This window comes from Dama dama, chromosome 18, assembly GCF_033118175.1.
Source record: "Dama dama isolate Ldn47 chromosome 18, ASM3311817v1, whole genome shotgun sequence".
Taxonomy (NCBI): Eukaryota; Metazoa; Chordata; class Mammalia; order Artiodactyla; family Cervidae; genus Dama; species Dama dama.
The window spans coordinates 48,472,703-48,489,206 of NC_083698.1; the positions used below are offsets into that span (position 1 = coordinate 48,472,703).

At 38.8% G+C, this 16,504-nt stretch overlaps 1 protein-coding gene across 3 annotated transcripts in view; it reads right to left on the bottom strand.

Moving 5' to 3' along the window:
* CFTR (CF transmembrane conductance regulator) overlaps nt 1–16,504 on the bottom strand; it is a 192,406-nt gene that overhangs the window by 9,037 nt on the left and 166,865 nt on the right. For all 3 annotated transcript variants that reach the window (XM_061165291.1, XM_061165292.1, XM_061165293.1), the window contains exon 24: nt 7,651–7,740. In XM_061165291.1, the coding sequence (XP_061021274.1) occupies nt 7,651–7,740 (90 nt within the window). The remainder of the gene's footprint in view (nt 1–7,650; nt 7,741–16,504) is intronic.

Genomic DNA, 16,504 nt, shown 5'->3' on the forward strand with positions numbered 1-16,504 from the left:
GCCTCAACACATCCAATCCATTTGTTCAACAAATGTGCACTGAGCCCCTAGAATGCTGACCCAACAAGACAAACATGGCTTTGATGAATGATTTTAAAACATCCAAATCTAAAGAAGAATGACAAATGGTAAATGGTGCTAGGTTTAGCTCTGCCAATATAGACCATGACCTAAGACCAGTCACTTCATCTGCATACCTCCGTTTTCTCATTTTTAAGATTCTATAAAACCTCTTTTTAAAAAGTATAAAATAAGGAGATTTTTTTAACACTGTAAGTCAGTATTTTCTTCAGATGAATCAGAAATATTGGGGAATTTTTTAAAAGTCAAATTAAGCATCAAGAAAACTACTGATAAAATACTAGAACTTCGAAGTCACACACAAGTAGCTTTCAGTCTGCACTCCACCACTCCCTTGCTGACGATGTCAACTGTGTTACTGGAAGTCTCACCTAATAACTCACTGGGAAAATATGGGGAAAATAATAGGATAGATTATAATGGGGGTTATAATGGGGATTAAATGAGATAATCTGTGGAAAGATCTTGCCACAGAGTGTAGCACAGGGTAAGCACCTAATCCACCCTAAGTATTACTATTGTTACAACCTGGGGAATTCCGAGTCATGGGCCTGGTCACTGAAACACTTCACAGATATGACAGCATGATTTGTAAGATTTCCCCTTTGTAAGTTACCGTAGAAGGCAAGTTAGCAGGAAGTATTACAATACTAACGATTTACACCATGCCCCTAGTAACAGGGTTAGGACTTTGCTAAGAATGTTTCACAGTATGTATTCTTCCTTTTTAGATTCACACCACTCATACCCTCATCTATTAAGGCCACACTGGGAAAGCTACTTTAGTGAGTTATACTTTGTACTTTCCTGTGACAAAGAGCTGAACAAAGTCTGTAGTTTTTACCCAAATGGAACTTCTTAACACAGTAAACAAGTACCTAAATATATAGCACTGTTATAGAGAACAAAACTATGCAATGAGTGACAGAGAGGCAGACCAATCCAGGGTGCATTTTGCCACATTTCTATCTCACTGTTTAACTCCCTACCAAGTATAGTAAAAAAATCTTTTAAAACCATATTCACTAGAGAAAGGTGAACCTAAGTTAGTAAATCTTTAAATTTGAAGTCAGTGAATATTTAATGTACTAATTACCTATTTCCTGCCTGATATGGTAATAGGCTTTAGAGAGAAAATAGGAAGCAAGACAGACTAGTAATTAGTTTTGAAAAGATACAAAGCTCTTATTACCAACTCCACATGCCAATAAGAATGGCTTAAATTAACCTCATGATTTTTTTTGGTGCTTAGTAATAGATTCCTTAATATACTCTTAATGGGAGTTTATTAAATCCTAGGTACTATGGCAGACCTGGGAATTCAAAGATGAATAACACCAAGCCCTGCCTTGAAGAAACTCACGGTTCAAATGGGGAGAAAACTAACAAGCGGGAAATAACTGCTCAAAGAGAAAAGTGCTATTGGGAAAAAAAAAAAAAAGACTGAAAGGGAACTTGCTACAGAAATCATATAATTTAGTGATCTTTAACAGCAGAATTCTTTAAAAATAAATACCTATACTTACATACATGCATATGCACATATATGTGTGTGTGCGTGTATACTATGTTATTTGCACTATTGCCACAAACCATTTTTCAATAGATTAAAAACAAATATAAACTTTAGCTTAGTCTGTTCAAACTAAAGTGAATTTTAAATATATGGAATCTCAACATTTCTAATTATTTTCATTCCAACTTAGCATTGCAAATAACTTAAAGCATCCACAGTTTGTGGATATAAAGATTAGGAAAAAAGCATTTGCCAGCTTTCTGTGATTGAACTGATAAATCATACATACTTCCAAACTTCTATTTACAAAGAACAAATTTTACTTTGCCACACATCAAACTAAAAAATGTGTTACAGTCTGAAAAGGACCAGGCATTTTCTTCAAAGTATCGACTTTTGCAATTGTTGCACTCTGAAATGTTATTATAAAGCAAGAGTTTGTTCTTGTGACAAGGAAACATGGAAAAAAAAAAAAAGGAAAGTGAAGTGTAGTTGGACTGGGAAGTCCATTGATAGGTAGTTACAAAGATAGACTCTGTCAACTCCTTTAGACCTTTGTTTTGCTACTCTACAGGTTTTCCAGGACAAATTTTCAACTTAAAAGGCCACTATTTCTGCTATTTAGCTTGCTCTCTAAAATAGCTTACCTGAGTATTGATGTGTAAATAAGGAAACTATTTTATAAGCAATCTAAGAAGCAAACAATTCCCAAAAAGTCTCCATTCCAAAACCATTCTATCAGTTTGGATAACACTGAGTAACACTGAGACTGCAGTGAAGGAGCTTGAGATGATAGACAATGTCAGGGCAGCTCACTGTGGGGAAAGAGTCTGTGATCCGGAAACCAAGGGAGGGAGCTGCATCCCTCACCCATCCCAGCCAAGCTCCTCAGATGTCTCAACGCTCAGCGTGCTCATGACAAACGGTGAAACCTGTGTGGATCACAAGGCTGCCTTCACGACACATTACACATGAACAATTTATTTTTTTCATTTAAATAAACTAATCAAATCATTCATTCATTCATTCAATCCATATTTACTGAACATCACCCACATGCCCCACACTGCTCTAGGCTCTGGAAACACCACAGAGACTCATCCCTGCCCTCAAGGAGCTTACAAGCCCATGGGGGAAGTGGACAAGTTAAGAGGTGAATCTCTTTCTCATGTGGACAAAGCTGTGACAGGCATGGAGGTATAGGAGACACCTAGGAGGGCTCATAACCGGAGCATCGGGGCAGGTTTCTGGGAAGAAGTGAGGTATAAGTAGAGGCCTGAATGATGAGGAGGGGCAGGTAGTGAAGGGCTAGCAGGGTGTCCCAGCCACAGAGCATGTGAAAAAGCCTCTGCAAAAGAGCACAAGGTGCCTTAGAGGAACCAAATAAATTCAGTGTAGCTGGATCCTGGTAAGCAGGGGCAGTTGCGGAGGGAGTTTAGAGACAGGCATAGACAAAAATCACATCAACTATGAGCAGTGTGGACTTTGTCTAAAAGGCAATAAGGAGCCATAAGAATGGGAGAAACAAGCAATCAGATGCAAGGCTGCAAAGGGCAGAATGAACTGTTAGGAGCCAGTAAGAGAGAAACTAGAAAGGGGTCTATTTCAAAAATCCACACAAGAATGAGGAGTGTTGTGAGATGGGGACAAAGAAAGGTGAATATATTCTAGATATTTGAAGGCAACACCTTTGACAGGTGGAGACAGGTAGAGAAATTGGGAGTCAAGGATGAGCACCAGATCTTGGCTTTGGGCAACAAGAAGCTGGTGATGCCATTCACCGAGACTGGAAATGCAAGACAACTGTGTGGGTGGTGCAGCTATGAAACTCACTTATGGACATAAGATGCTTGTCCATGCTGAAATGTCAGTGAGGAAGCTCTGGGAACAGGCAGATTTGGGAGTCATTAGCACAGAAGAATTAGTTAGAGCTATGAAGATGCATGATATTTTCCAGGAAAAGTAAGTAAAGTAAGACAACAAATAGGATTCTGTCAAACAGCAACATATAAAAGACAACCAGGTAAAGACCACATGAAAACATGACTATAATAGCTAATGTTCACTGACTATTACTTGCCAGGCCCTAGGCTGGGCCTCTTATACATACTAGCCTAAAAATTTATAGCAACCCTACCAATTTATTAGACCACAATGTTAGGGGTCTAATTTTTTTTTTTTTTTTCCTCCCTCAAGATTCAGCCTCCTTTGAAATTCTCCTAGTCTACACAGCTAGTAGTCAGGGCTCCTAGGGAGAACTGGTCCTCAGTGGTTTCAGTTCAGTTCAGTTCAGTCGCTCAGTCGTGTCTGACTCTTTGTGATCCCATGAATCGCAGCATGCCAGGCCTCCCTGTCCATCACCAGCTCCCAGAGTTTACTCATGTCCATTGACTCGGTGACGCCTTCCAGCCATCTCATCCTCTGTCGTCCCCTTCTCCTCCTGCCCCCAATCCCTCCCAGCATCAGGGTCTTTTCCAATGAGTCAACTCTTCGCATCAGGTGGCCAAAGTATTGGAGTTTCAACTTCAGCATCAGTCCTTCCAATGAACACCCAGGACTGATCTCCTTTAGGATGGACTGGTTGAATCTCCTTGCAGTCCAAGGGACTCTCAAGAGTCTTCTTTCACAGTTCCAGGTCATAGACAAAAACTCTTTCTCTCCCTGGACTTGCTTTAAATTCATCCATTGAATGATAAGGCGTACAATGCCAGGATGAAGGCCTGGGCCTAGGGCACAAAGGGTAAAAGAGCTGCTTTGACCACCAGTTTTGCTCCCAAGTCTTAGAGTTTGTAACTAGGCATGCTCCTCATGGCTTCACATGATCCAGTCCAGGTGTGCAAAGGTCCCACCTGGAGTGTAGGGCCAAATCCAAGGTAGGAATAGAGTATTTCTTGGCCTGACATTGTCTTCATGAGCTCTTTTGATTTCCCTTTCAGGGAAAGGGGAATTACAAAGAAGGTGCTCTTGGGATAAGATTCAAGTGTTAACTCTCTGCTATAACTCAGTTCATCTCCCTCTAGAGAAACGAGTCACACTAAGGTCAGAGACAGGCCCAGATGAGATGATATTCAATCCCAGTTTTCCCTGGCCAGTCCTGGTTGACATCTTTCATTCTAGTCTCCTGTCCAGGTGAGTAATGGACACATCCCCAAATGGTCCTATTTGGGCAAAGCGTATGATCAACCATATAGGATTAAACCCAGACCCCATAACTTGTAAGCCAATGTAGTTTCTGCTTCTCTGGGCTTTTGCTGCTTTGTCTGTGCTCTATTCTAATGCTACTTCAACAAAAATTTACCAATACTCCTCAAATACATGACATTAATACAAAGACAGCAGCAGCAACTTTATGAACAGCAAATTATTTTAAAAAGACCAGTAAAAAGATATACCTAAATATGAGCTGATCAAATAAAAATCTAAAAAGGTAAAATTTTTGCATTATACCAGCATTTAAAGTGCCTATGCTATACCCAGGTCTGCTGCATCCAGAGCCCCTGCCCCAGCGGCAGGCCACTGCTGACCCATACCTCCACAGGAGACACTCAGACTCAAAGACAGGTCTGGCTCAGACTCTGTGGCATCCCCTGGTGAGCCCAAGGTTTTGTTTGAGCCCTCCAAGCATCTCTGGTGGGTATGGGGTTTGATTCGAAACGTAATTTTGCCCCTCCAGCCGTCTTGCTGGATGTGGGGTATCCTTTTTTGGCGGGATCCTTCATTCTCCTGTCAACGGTTGTTCAGCAGCGAGTTGTAATTTTGGAGTTCCCAGGAGACGATGAGCCCCTGACCTTCTACTCTGCCATCTTGGGTCTATCATCACAGTTGGTGTGTATGCAGTGAGTTTTTGGGCATGGGGATACATAGATTGTCTTCATGTCTTCAGACTGTTAGATTCTCATAGGAAAAGATTAGGTTGTATACTTTTAACAAAGAAAAATGCCCAAAGGATTTTATTTTTATCTTTAGGAAGAAGGGAAGACATTAAAAGGGAATTGTCATTTAAGTCATAGTTATTTTCATAGCTAACGTAAAGTAATGGTTATTTTGCTATACCATATAAACGTACTGGTTGAAAATTTATATGCATATACAAACATATTGTAAATGTATATACACATACATATGTAAAATTAGTTCTAGCGATATAGATAGGATAATTTCTATTTAAACATCTATTCATTGCTTTAGTTTTTTTCTTTTTGAACAAAAAATGGAAATGGAATTTCAGTTATAAGCTTAAATGTGTAGAAACCTGCTTCATTTATATCTAAATAAATGTTAATTTTTATATAAAATGTTTAAGTGGCTATGTATTTTTTTAATGTTTCCATATATACTTCTGTGAGAACAGAATTTCTGTGATTTTGAGTATTTTTTTTTCTGAGAGCTTTTGAACATTTTCTGGTGGGTAGTTAAATTTGTATATTATAATCAGTAACCAATGTCAGGAGTATTCTCAGTTGCCTATGGTATAAATAACGAATATTTGTTAGAAGTATCATTAGTATATCTTATTTTGTGTAGCAGTTTGGCAATGACAATCAAAATTTGAATATGTAAAACCTGCGAAATGATAAAACTTGCTGATGGAATTTTACCTATTACTGTTCTCAAATTCATAAAAAAGAAAATATGTTAGCTATTGTAACATAATTTGAATGTCTGAAATATATATCATTAAAAGAATTGTAATGATTAAAAAAAATCTTAACCATGCCTTCTAAAACTTTATTTTTATGACCCTGATTTCCTGTAAATTTTATTGTGACTTGGCAATACTTCCAGATTTTATAAAGTCTTCTGTCTTCCTTTCAAAGTTTCTCTCCCAACACATTGTGTTCCTATAGTTCATTCTCTGAAGTCACATCAAAGACCTTAAAATGTGTCACTTGCAATTTAGTTAATGTTTTCTTTAAAACCCCTGTTTGTTCAGTAATAAGGAAACTTTGATAATGAAGACGGTTAATCTAAGTGCATTTTATTAGGGGCATGTTAAGGTTAGACATTCAATGGGTAAGTGTTTAAACTCATGGGCATTTCAAAGCTCCTGGCAAGATCCACTCCGAAGGGAGGCAGACAAGGAAAGAAAACTTGGAATAAAAAGATTTCCAAATATGTTGGAAACAGTGGGATAAAGCTGTTCTCTAAGAAGGCCTTTGCATCTAGCGTTCTTAAGTCCCATAACTGTAGTCAGGCACCATTGAGATCTTTGGACATAAACCTCAAGTTTAATAAACTAAAACAACTTATGTTCTTCTTTCTTAAATACGATGCCTGTATTTCAAGAATTATTAGTTAACAGCTAGAGTGTCTATCAAGCAAGCCAAGATTTCCACTTAAGCTCTCCACCAACTCTAATTCCTCTGTATCATACCTTCAATTATAATGAACCACTTATTCCTTATAAACAGGCTGTTATTTCATTATGATACAGGTTGTTATTCATGAATTTGGATTCTATTTCAAACCATGTATTTCTTATGGTGTACTAATGACCTCAAAGAACACAGCATGCTACATCTAGGTCATTTAGTATCATATTTTGCATAGAGATGCTCATGACCAACGCTCCCAAAGGCAGTTGACTCCTGGTGACTTCCAGAGAAGACTGCAGCACAAACGATCACCACCCTTTTGCTAAACCTGTGTTTTTCAGAGAAGTGTATCATATCAAACCAAAGCTTTGTCCTTGTGCTGGGAAACCTTCAGAACCCAGATGGGGAACAGATGAGAAGGAACGGACAGAAGCTTCTCTGGATGGTGAATAATCCTGGTGTAGGTGTCTAGGTCTCTCCTAGTTCATGTCTCCGTGATGCACACTCTGGAGGAAGGCTAATGTAATGCTGGCGCTGGAGCCTGACTGACCACTGAGGAAAAGTCTAATCCAAAGAGTTGGGTGCTCCAGGAGTATGAGAGTTTTCCATTTTAAATTTACACACATACGTGTACCAACATGCACAAAGGTGAGTATGCAAAATGATCTCAGCTGTGATAACCAATCTTGTGTGCATATGAGCAACCCTTTCCAAAATTATTTCAGTTAACCTCCTTACCTCATCTGCAACTTTCCATATTTCTTGATCACTCCACTGTCCATAGGGATCCAAGTTTTTTCTAAATGTTCCAGAAAAGATGAATACTTTCTATAGTAACAAAAAAAGAGGAAAGCATGAATAACCTAAACATCTTTGTATATTTCCCTTATTTTATTGTGAAATATTCCAAAGAGAAAAAAATATTTTAAAATAAAATAATGAAATATCCATGTACTTACCACTCAGTTTTAATTTAAAAAATTTTTATATTTGCTTGGTATCTTTTTTAAAGAAATAAAATATTACAGCTACATCTGAAACCCCTTGTGAATACTTATCTAACTTCCATGTCCTTAGGATAAAGAACTTGAGATCACTTTAAGTTGTGGGAAATTAAAATTTTTTATTCAGAGCAATATTATTATAAGCAAATATAATATAAAATTAAACAGTTAAAAATTATGCTTATGAGGATTTCCCTGGTGGTTCAGTGGTTAAGACTCTGTATTTTCACAGCAGGGGACATGAGTCTCACTCCTGGTCAGGGACGTTCCACATACCGTGCAGAGCAGCCAAAAAAAAAAAAAAATTATGTTTATGAGTTATAATGAACTTCTTAGAACAAAATTCTTATTTTGCTCTGGTATTTTCCTTGGATTTCTTTTATAATCCTAGCTTCCTAAGGGATTTTGAAACTGTCCGAATTTACAGACACTCAAACACATATGTTCATATGGTCTATAAACCAAGGCAAACGTGTACCTAGACAGGCACAGGAAAGGGTTACAACTTAGAAATCAATGAAAGAATGAAAATCAAATATTTGTGTAACTGACTGCATGTCACAGAGGGGAGGGGGGCAGATGAGATGGATCATGCTGAGGTGGCAAATTGACAATCTAATTTCCTGTTAAGGAACGCTGCACAGCTCTCACCCTTGCTTGCTACATCACTGTCTACTTAAGTCTGCCTATATGAATAAAAAAAAAATGTAAGAAAATCACTGTCTCATTGGGAAGTGCAACAACAATAATAATATTTAGGTCTCTCTCTCTGTATATATGGGTGAACTGAAAAATACTTTTGATGTTAACATTCAGAAAATTTTTTTCTTTACCTTTTCTCTTTTGCCTTTGGTTAATAACACAGTCAGGAGAACTGCTAACTAAATTTTTTGAATTTTCACTAGCTGCCTTAGACTGAGAGAGAATGCTCAGCACCCATCTGATCTGTGAGGAACTACAGAAGGTAAGTTGGCCCCAGATGAATGGTGTCTGTGCCTTGCTGTGGCAGTCAAGTTCAAGGATAGTCCTATTAGAGACCTCATTCCCTGGGGCATAATTTATGGCTTAAGGAACAAGGTTGTTGCCAAATATCTCAGGAACCCTCTGCAGAAGGCAACAAGATTATGCTGGTATTTCTTAATTTGCATCAAATCAGTTCCTAAGGGACGCTTCCACTGCTTTACAGAAGTGAACATAAGAGACAATATATGACTCATGAGCTCATAGGAGGTGATGGGTATATTTTTTGTACATCCTCCTCCAAGCTCCCAAGTAAAAGGAAGTAATGCCCAAATAAGCTAAAGAGAACAGACAATGTATGCTATTGAGAGATTCTGATAAAGTAAAGAGAAGTGGCTCTGAGAACGCCAGTCAATGTATTACTGAAGCAGTCAGGTTTATTTAGTATCTAAAGTTCAAAGGCTTGCTGATGGAATTTTGCCATTTACTGTCTTACACATACCTTCTTTTAATATTTTCTTTATATAAAAGTTTCTAGCATTATTGATAAAGATGTGAAATAACAATTGTTAAGAGTTTACAAAGTATCAGACAGTGCATCACTTCACTGAAGTTATCTCTACCAGGAACCCAGAGGCTACAACAGAGTCTATGGCCGGCTTACCACGGGCCAGATAAGACTCTTTACATGTGTTGTCTCTTTTTATCTTCATATAAATTTAATGAGACAGATCTTACTGCTGTTCACGAAGAAATCACAGTCGGGAGAAGTTAAGTGACTTGCCCAAGGTTACTGAGCTAGTAGTTGTAGAGTTGGAATTCAAATCTTTAGAGTGCTCTTCAAATTCATGGCAAAATGCCTCAAGTCCTGGGCAGACCAGGTTTGATTCCTGGTCTGGAGCTTAGGAAAGATTAAAGGCTGGGCAGAAGCAGCCCACAGGGTCCATAAAGAGCCCATTCGCACTCAGCAGCACAACTGTCAGTTCAAGCACTGCTATCCATCCCTCAAGCCACAGGCTCAGTACCTACACTGTGAATTGAGAGTTTAGCTTTCTCTTTCTATGCAGGACCTGATTCAGGGTTTTTATTTGGGCTACAGTGTCCTTGTAACTTTTACGGGGACTTACGTATCCAATGGAAAAGCACAATATGAAATTTTACTTTGGCCAAATGGAAAAATGCCAGCATTCTGGAGGACCACAGGTAGAGGCTGAAAGTATTAAAACATCAAAGCAAACAGAAGTTTGCTAAGGGCAGAGTGCCTTGTGCAGATGCTGTGACAATGCAGCTCTTTCCCGGCAAGTGTGCCTATGAACAAGAACCCAATCTTTTTAAGTCTCATTGTTACTATAAAATGGGGGAGATGTCACATTTTTTGATTTTCTAAAATCTACTCTACCTCTGGGCTTTTCCATTTTGACAGATAGTGCTTTTATTTTGAAAATGAAATCACTCAGTCATGTACAACTCTTTGCAAACCCATGGACTGTAGAACAGTGATCAATGCAAAGAAATAGAGGAAATTAACAGAATAGGAAAGACTAGAGATCTCTTGAAGAAAATTAGCAATACCAAGGGAACATATCATGCAAAGATGGGCACAATAAAGGACAGAAATGGTATGCACCTAACAGAAGCAGAAGATAGTAAGAAGAGGTGGCAAGAATACACAGAAGAACTATACAAAAAAGACCTTCAAGACCCAGATAATCATGATGGTGTGATCACTCAACTAGAGCCAGACATCCTCAAATGTGAAGTCAAGTGGGCCTTAGGAAGCATCACTATGAACAAAGCTACCGGAGGTGATGGAATTCCAGTAGAGCTATTTCAAATCCTAAAAGATGATGCTGTGAAAGTGCTACACTCAATATGCCAGAAAATTTGGAGAACTCAGCAATGGCCACAGGATGGGAAAATGTCAGTTTTCATTCCAATCCCAAAGAAAGGCAATGCCAAAAAATGTTCAAACTAGTGCAAAATTGCAGTTATCTCACACACTAGCAAAGTAATGCTCAAAATTCTCAACAATACATGAACCATGAACTTCCAGATGATCAAGCTGGATCTAGAAAAGGCAGAGGAACCAGATATCAAATTGCCAAAATCTGTTGGATCATCAAAAAAGCAAGAGAGTTCCAGAAAAACATCTACTTCTGCTTTACTGACTATGCCAAAGCCTTTGATTGTCTGGATCACAACAAACTGGAAAATTCTTCAAGAGATGGGAATACCAGACCACCTGATCTGCCTCTTGAGAAATCTGTATGCACGTCAGGAACCAACAGTTAGAACTGGACATGGAACAACAGACTGGTTCCAAATCAGGAAAGGAGTACATCAAGGTGTATCCATCAAGATGTATACTGTCATCCTGATTATTTAACTTATATGCAGAGTACATCATGAGAAATGCTGGACTGGATGAAGCACAAGCTGGAATCAAGATTGCTGGGAGAAATATCAATAACCTCAGATATGCAAGTGACACCACCCTTATGGCAGAAAGCAAAGAAGAATGAAAGAGTCTCTTGATGAAAGTGAAGGAGAGTGAAAAAGTTGGCTTAAAATTCAACATTCAGAAAATGAAGATCATTGCACTTCATGGCAAATAGATGGGGAAACAATGAGAGACTATTTTTTTGAGCTCCAAAATCACTGCAGATGGTGACTGCAGCCATGAAATTAAAAGACCTTGCTCCTTGGGAAAAAAAAATATGACCAACCTAGATAGCATATTAAAAAGCAAAGACATTACTTTGCCAACAAAGGTCCGTCTAGTCAAAGCTATGGTTTTTCCAGTAGTCATGTATGGATGTGAGAGTTGGACTATAAAGAAAGTTGAGTGCCAAAGAATTGATGTTTCTGAACTGTGGTGTTGGAAAAGTCTCTTGAGAGTTCCTTGGACTGCAAGGAGATCCAACCAGTCCGTCCTAAAGGAAATCAGTCCTGAATATTCATTGGAAGGTCTGATGCTAAAGCTGAAACTCCAATAGTTTGGGCACCTGATGTGAAGAAATGACTCATTGGAAAAGACCCTGATGCTGGGAAAGACTGAAGGCGGGAGGAGAAGAGGATGACAGAGGGTGAGATGGTTGAATGGTATCACCGACTCAATGGACATGAGTTTGAGTAAACTCCGGGACTTGGTGATGGACAGGGAGGCCTGACGTGCTACAGTCCATGGGGTCGCAAAGAGTTGGACATAACTCAGTAATTGAACTGAACTGAACCAGACTGTAGCCCTCCAGGCTCCTCTGTCCAAGGAATTCTCCACGCCAGAATACTGGAGTGGGTGGCTGGTCCCTTCTCTAGGGGATCTTCCCAACCCAGGGACAGAACTCAGGTCTCCCACATTGCAGGTGGAGTTTTAACAATTTGGGCCACCATGGAAGCCCTTCATTTTATCAATCCACAAAATTCAGAGTCATGCCTGACTTATCTCTCTCCGTGATCATCCCCAAAAGAATTAATCATGAGTCCTGTGGATTGTTTACCCAATAAAACTCAAAGCCATTTATTTCTCTATCGCTTCGGCTACCACATAGTTCAAGCCACCAGCATCATTCTCTGAACAGTGTAAGAACCTCCTATTTCCTTGCTTTAGAAACCAAAGAAATCACCATCAATATAAATTGGATCATGTCATTAACCTTTTTAAAAAAACCTTCAGTGGGGACTTCCCTGGTAGTCCAGTGGTTAAGAATCTGTCTGCCAGTGCAGGGGACATGGGTTCGATCCCTGGTCAAGGAAGATCCCTCATGGAAAATAAGCCTGTGTGCTACAACTACTGAGCCCACATACTGGAACTACTAAAGCCTGCATCCCCTAGCTCCTGTGCCCTGCAACAAGAGAAGCCACCTCAATGAGAAGCCCATGAACAGCAACTGGAGAGTCGTCTCCACTCGCCGCGTCTAGAGAAAGCTGAAATGCAGTAACGAAGATCCAACAGGGTCAAAAATGAACAACTTTTTTTAATTAAAAAAAAAAAACACACCTTCAACTGTTTTCTATTACATTCAGGGCCAAATGTAGCACCCTTAAGATGACCTACAGACCCACCATTGTGTAACCTCCTTCACTGTGTCTGGCTCATCTAGTGCCCTTGTCCACTCCACTCCCTTTGCACTCCAGCCACCTGGCTTTTTTCAATTCCTCAGTTCACTTCACACGCTCTATGCTTCCTGCATGGGAATCTCATCTCCTGTCTTCTTCTTATGGCCAACTGTATTTTTCAGGTCTCAAGTTCAACGTCATTTCCTCAGAGAATCTCTCCTGATGCTTAAAACCAAATAAGGTGCCTCAATATAGGGTATCATAATACCTATACTTTACTTTCACAGGGTACAGTGAATATTATTAATAAAATTAAATATGTGTTATGAGCATTTTGTTTTTAATGTCTTACTCTTCTCCTAGACCATAACTGCTGTGTAACCTGTCATTAGCACACAGGCCTCACATGGTGTATGCTCAGTAAATATTGTCTGAATAAATAAATGGGCTGATAGGAACATAAGAAGTAAAACTATGAAAATATCAATAGAGTTCAGCAAATATTATTTTTCTTCCTTATGGAAGAATAGCTACCAAAACCCAGTGACTTTAAATGAATACTAGTAACAGCCCATTAAAGCTTTAATGTTTCTTTGTAACAGCTTGAGAAAAGGTACACCTTTTTTCACAGTAGCCTGATAATTTACATGCAATATTTATCAAACATATGGCAACATATTATGTTAATTAATCTTATGCAAAATAGATACATATTCAAAATTATGAAGGAAGAAAGTTATTTGTTGAAGCTAGACTAAGCCTTGGTGGCTCAATTGGTAAAGAATCTGCTTGCAATGCAGGAGACCTGGGTTTGATCCCTGGGTCAGGAAGAACCCTTAGAGAAGGGAAAGGCTACTCACTCCAGTATTCTTGCCTGGAGAATTCCATGGACAGAAGAGACTGGCGGGCTACTGTCTATGGGGTCGCAAAGAGTCAGACACAACTGAGTGCCTAACACTTTCACTTTTCACTTTCAGATATCCAAAAGTTTTAGATGTAGTGGATTTGATACCATGCTTCCCTAGTGACTCAGATGGTAAAGAATCTGCATGCAATGTGGGAGACCTGGGCTCAATCCCTGGAGGAGAAGGACATGGCATACCCCTGGAGGAGGGCATGGCAAGCCACTCCAGGATTCTTGCCTGGAGAATCCCATGGACAGATAAGCCTGATGGGCTACAGTCCATAGGATTGCAAAGAGTCGAACATGACTAAAGCGACTAAACATGATGTGACATGACCAATTCTATAGGTCTTTTGTTTACAGTTTATAGTCTAGCATAAAAAAAAAGTATCAATACTTTCATTTTAACTTTAAAGAAAAATTAAAATGGTTCAGTCAGAATTCAATTTCATACAGTTAATCAAACATGCCATTCTCATCTAATAAATAGTGCCTGGCACTCACTTGTTTTCTGAGGGGTGCCAGTGTGTGTCTTATTGTTTTCTATACTACTGAAATTTGTGTTTCTACAAACTCATCTCTAAAGGTGAGATGTCCTTGGAGGTCACTTATGTCCTTTCCCTGGTGTATGAATGAAACAGCCAGGGTCCTGAGAAGTTATATGGTTTGACCAAGGTGGCATGGTCTGATTGTGCAGCAAAAACAAAAAAAAAACCCTGAAACTATAAATCACAATGATCTGCCACTTCTCTTTCAATAAAATGTTCACCAGTAGGAAAATTAGAATGTACAAATATTTGATGTTTATTTAAAGTCATGTATGTACACTACAAAGAGCAATACTTGGGACTCAAGGAAGAACAAAGAGAGCACCTTCGTTCACCACCTGACTTATCTCTTCCCTGAAGCTCACGCCTCAACCACTCAGCTGGAGATGAGATGGCAAGCCTGGGTGGAACGCTCGGAGCTGGTCACACATCACAGAAACAGGCATTATGCTTTAGTTTGGATGTCAGATGAAAAGCAAAAAAGGATTTGGCTTCTGCGGTTACTAAATGTAGGATAGATTAAATAAGTGGGAGGAATGACTTATCTTTAAGAATAGTATTGTTTTGTTTTGACTCAGAAGGGAAATATGTATATGTATAGCATGCAAAGTCACTTCAGCCATGTCTGACTCTATGTGACCCTATGGACCATAGCCTATCAGACTTCTCTATCCAAGGGATTCTCCAGGCAAGAATACGTGAGTGGATTGACATGCCCTACTTCAGGGAATCTTCCTAACTTAGGGATCAAATCTGAGACTCTTACATCTCCTGAATTGACAGGCAGGTTCTTTACCACTAGCATGAAATGGGAAAGCCTACATATATTTTAATATATAAAATATGTTATATATAATATATATACATATATCTTCATACATATATGTATATATACATATGTACAAAGACCATGTATAGTTTTATTAAAATGTGACCCAAATACTTATAAGCTTCACAGTGTCTGTGATCTCACCTTTTGGCAATGTCTGCAAAACTCCATTATAAGTTAAATCTGTGCAATTAAAATCCATCCAATATGAACAAATCAAGATCCTAAGGTGGCATTACAGAATGTCTAAAAATAAATGCTGCTTTGCTTTTAAGAACATCAAGTAATGAAAACTAGGTGAATTTTATTAGTCAAAAGTGTTTAAGGTTGATAAAAATAACTGTAATTTTGATGTACAAATCATTCGTATATAAATGACTACTTGTAACATGTTCAAATTATGTTTCTATAAAGTCATTTTTCACAACATTTTACACTACAATGTTTTAATATATACTTTTAGAAATGATTTCCAGATCTAAGTAAATTACCACAAATTTCCAATTTTTAGGCTCAGAAACAGTACAATTGTGTTGTACTAATACCCACACCAGTCATTTTCCTTTTCTCCATTAAATTCGGCACTCCACGCCCAACGCCCTACGTCCTATTCACTTTAGTTCAGGCTCTTACACATCACAGCTAGGGAGTTGCTGAGCCCATCTCCCTGCTCCCTGTCCTGCCTGCTGAATTCCACTTCTGCTGCCCTTTACCACCTACCTCCCAACTCAGGAAGATTCAACCCACTCCTCACTAGACCACTTTAGTATGAATCAAGTCTCCCTCTTTCTCCTAATGCTTCCTAACAGATGGTCTTCTCTGCCCATTGTCCCTCAACTCTTATTCTAGTTGTCATCTCTGTAGTGGCTTATAATATGCCTCTCTGGGATCCTGGAATATCCTCTCCACAACTGCCTGCCCCCAACCTTTCTAAAACCAAGACATTTTCTGACCCTTTAAGGCGCACTTTCATCATCATCTTCTCTGTGAAACTGTCAATACTCATTCATCCATTTCCTTTCCAATATAGAAATGAAAGAGACATGATCCCTATTCTCAAGGAACTATAAATAAAAGTAACAACTAGAACAACAGAGTATTACACTTAACACACGCCAGGAAGTAGTTTAAGTACTTTAACTTATTTATTCCTTTACTCATTTAATCCTCATAAAACCCCAATAAAGGGTTTTACTACCATTATACCCATTTTACAGACAAGGAAACTGAGGCTCAGAGAAATTAAATAACTTGCCAAAGATTATAATACTAGTAAAATACAGATACTGGC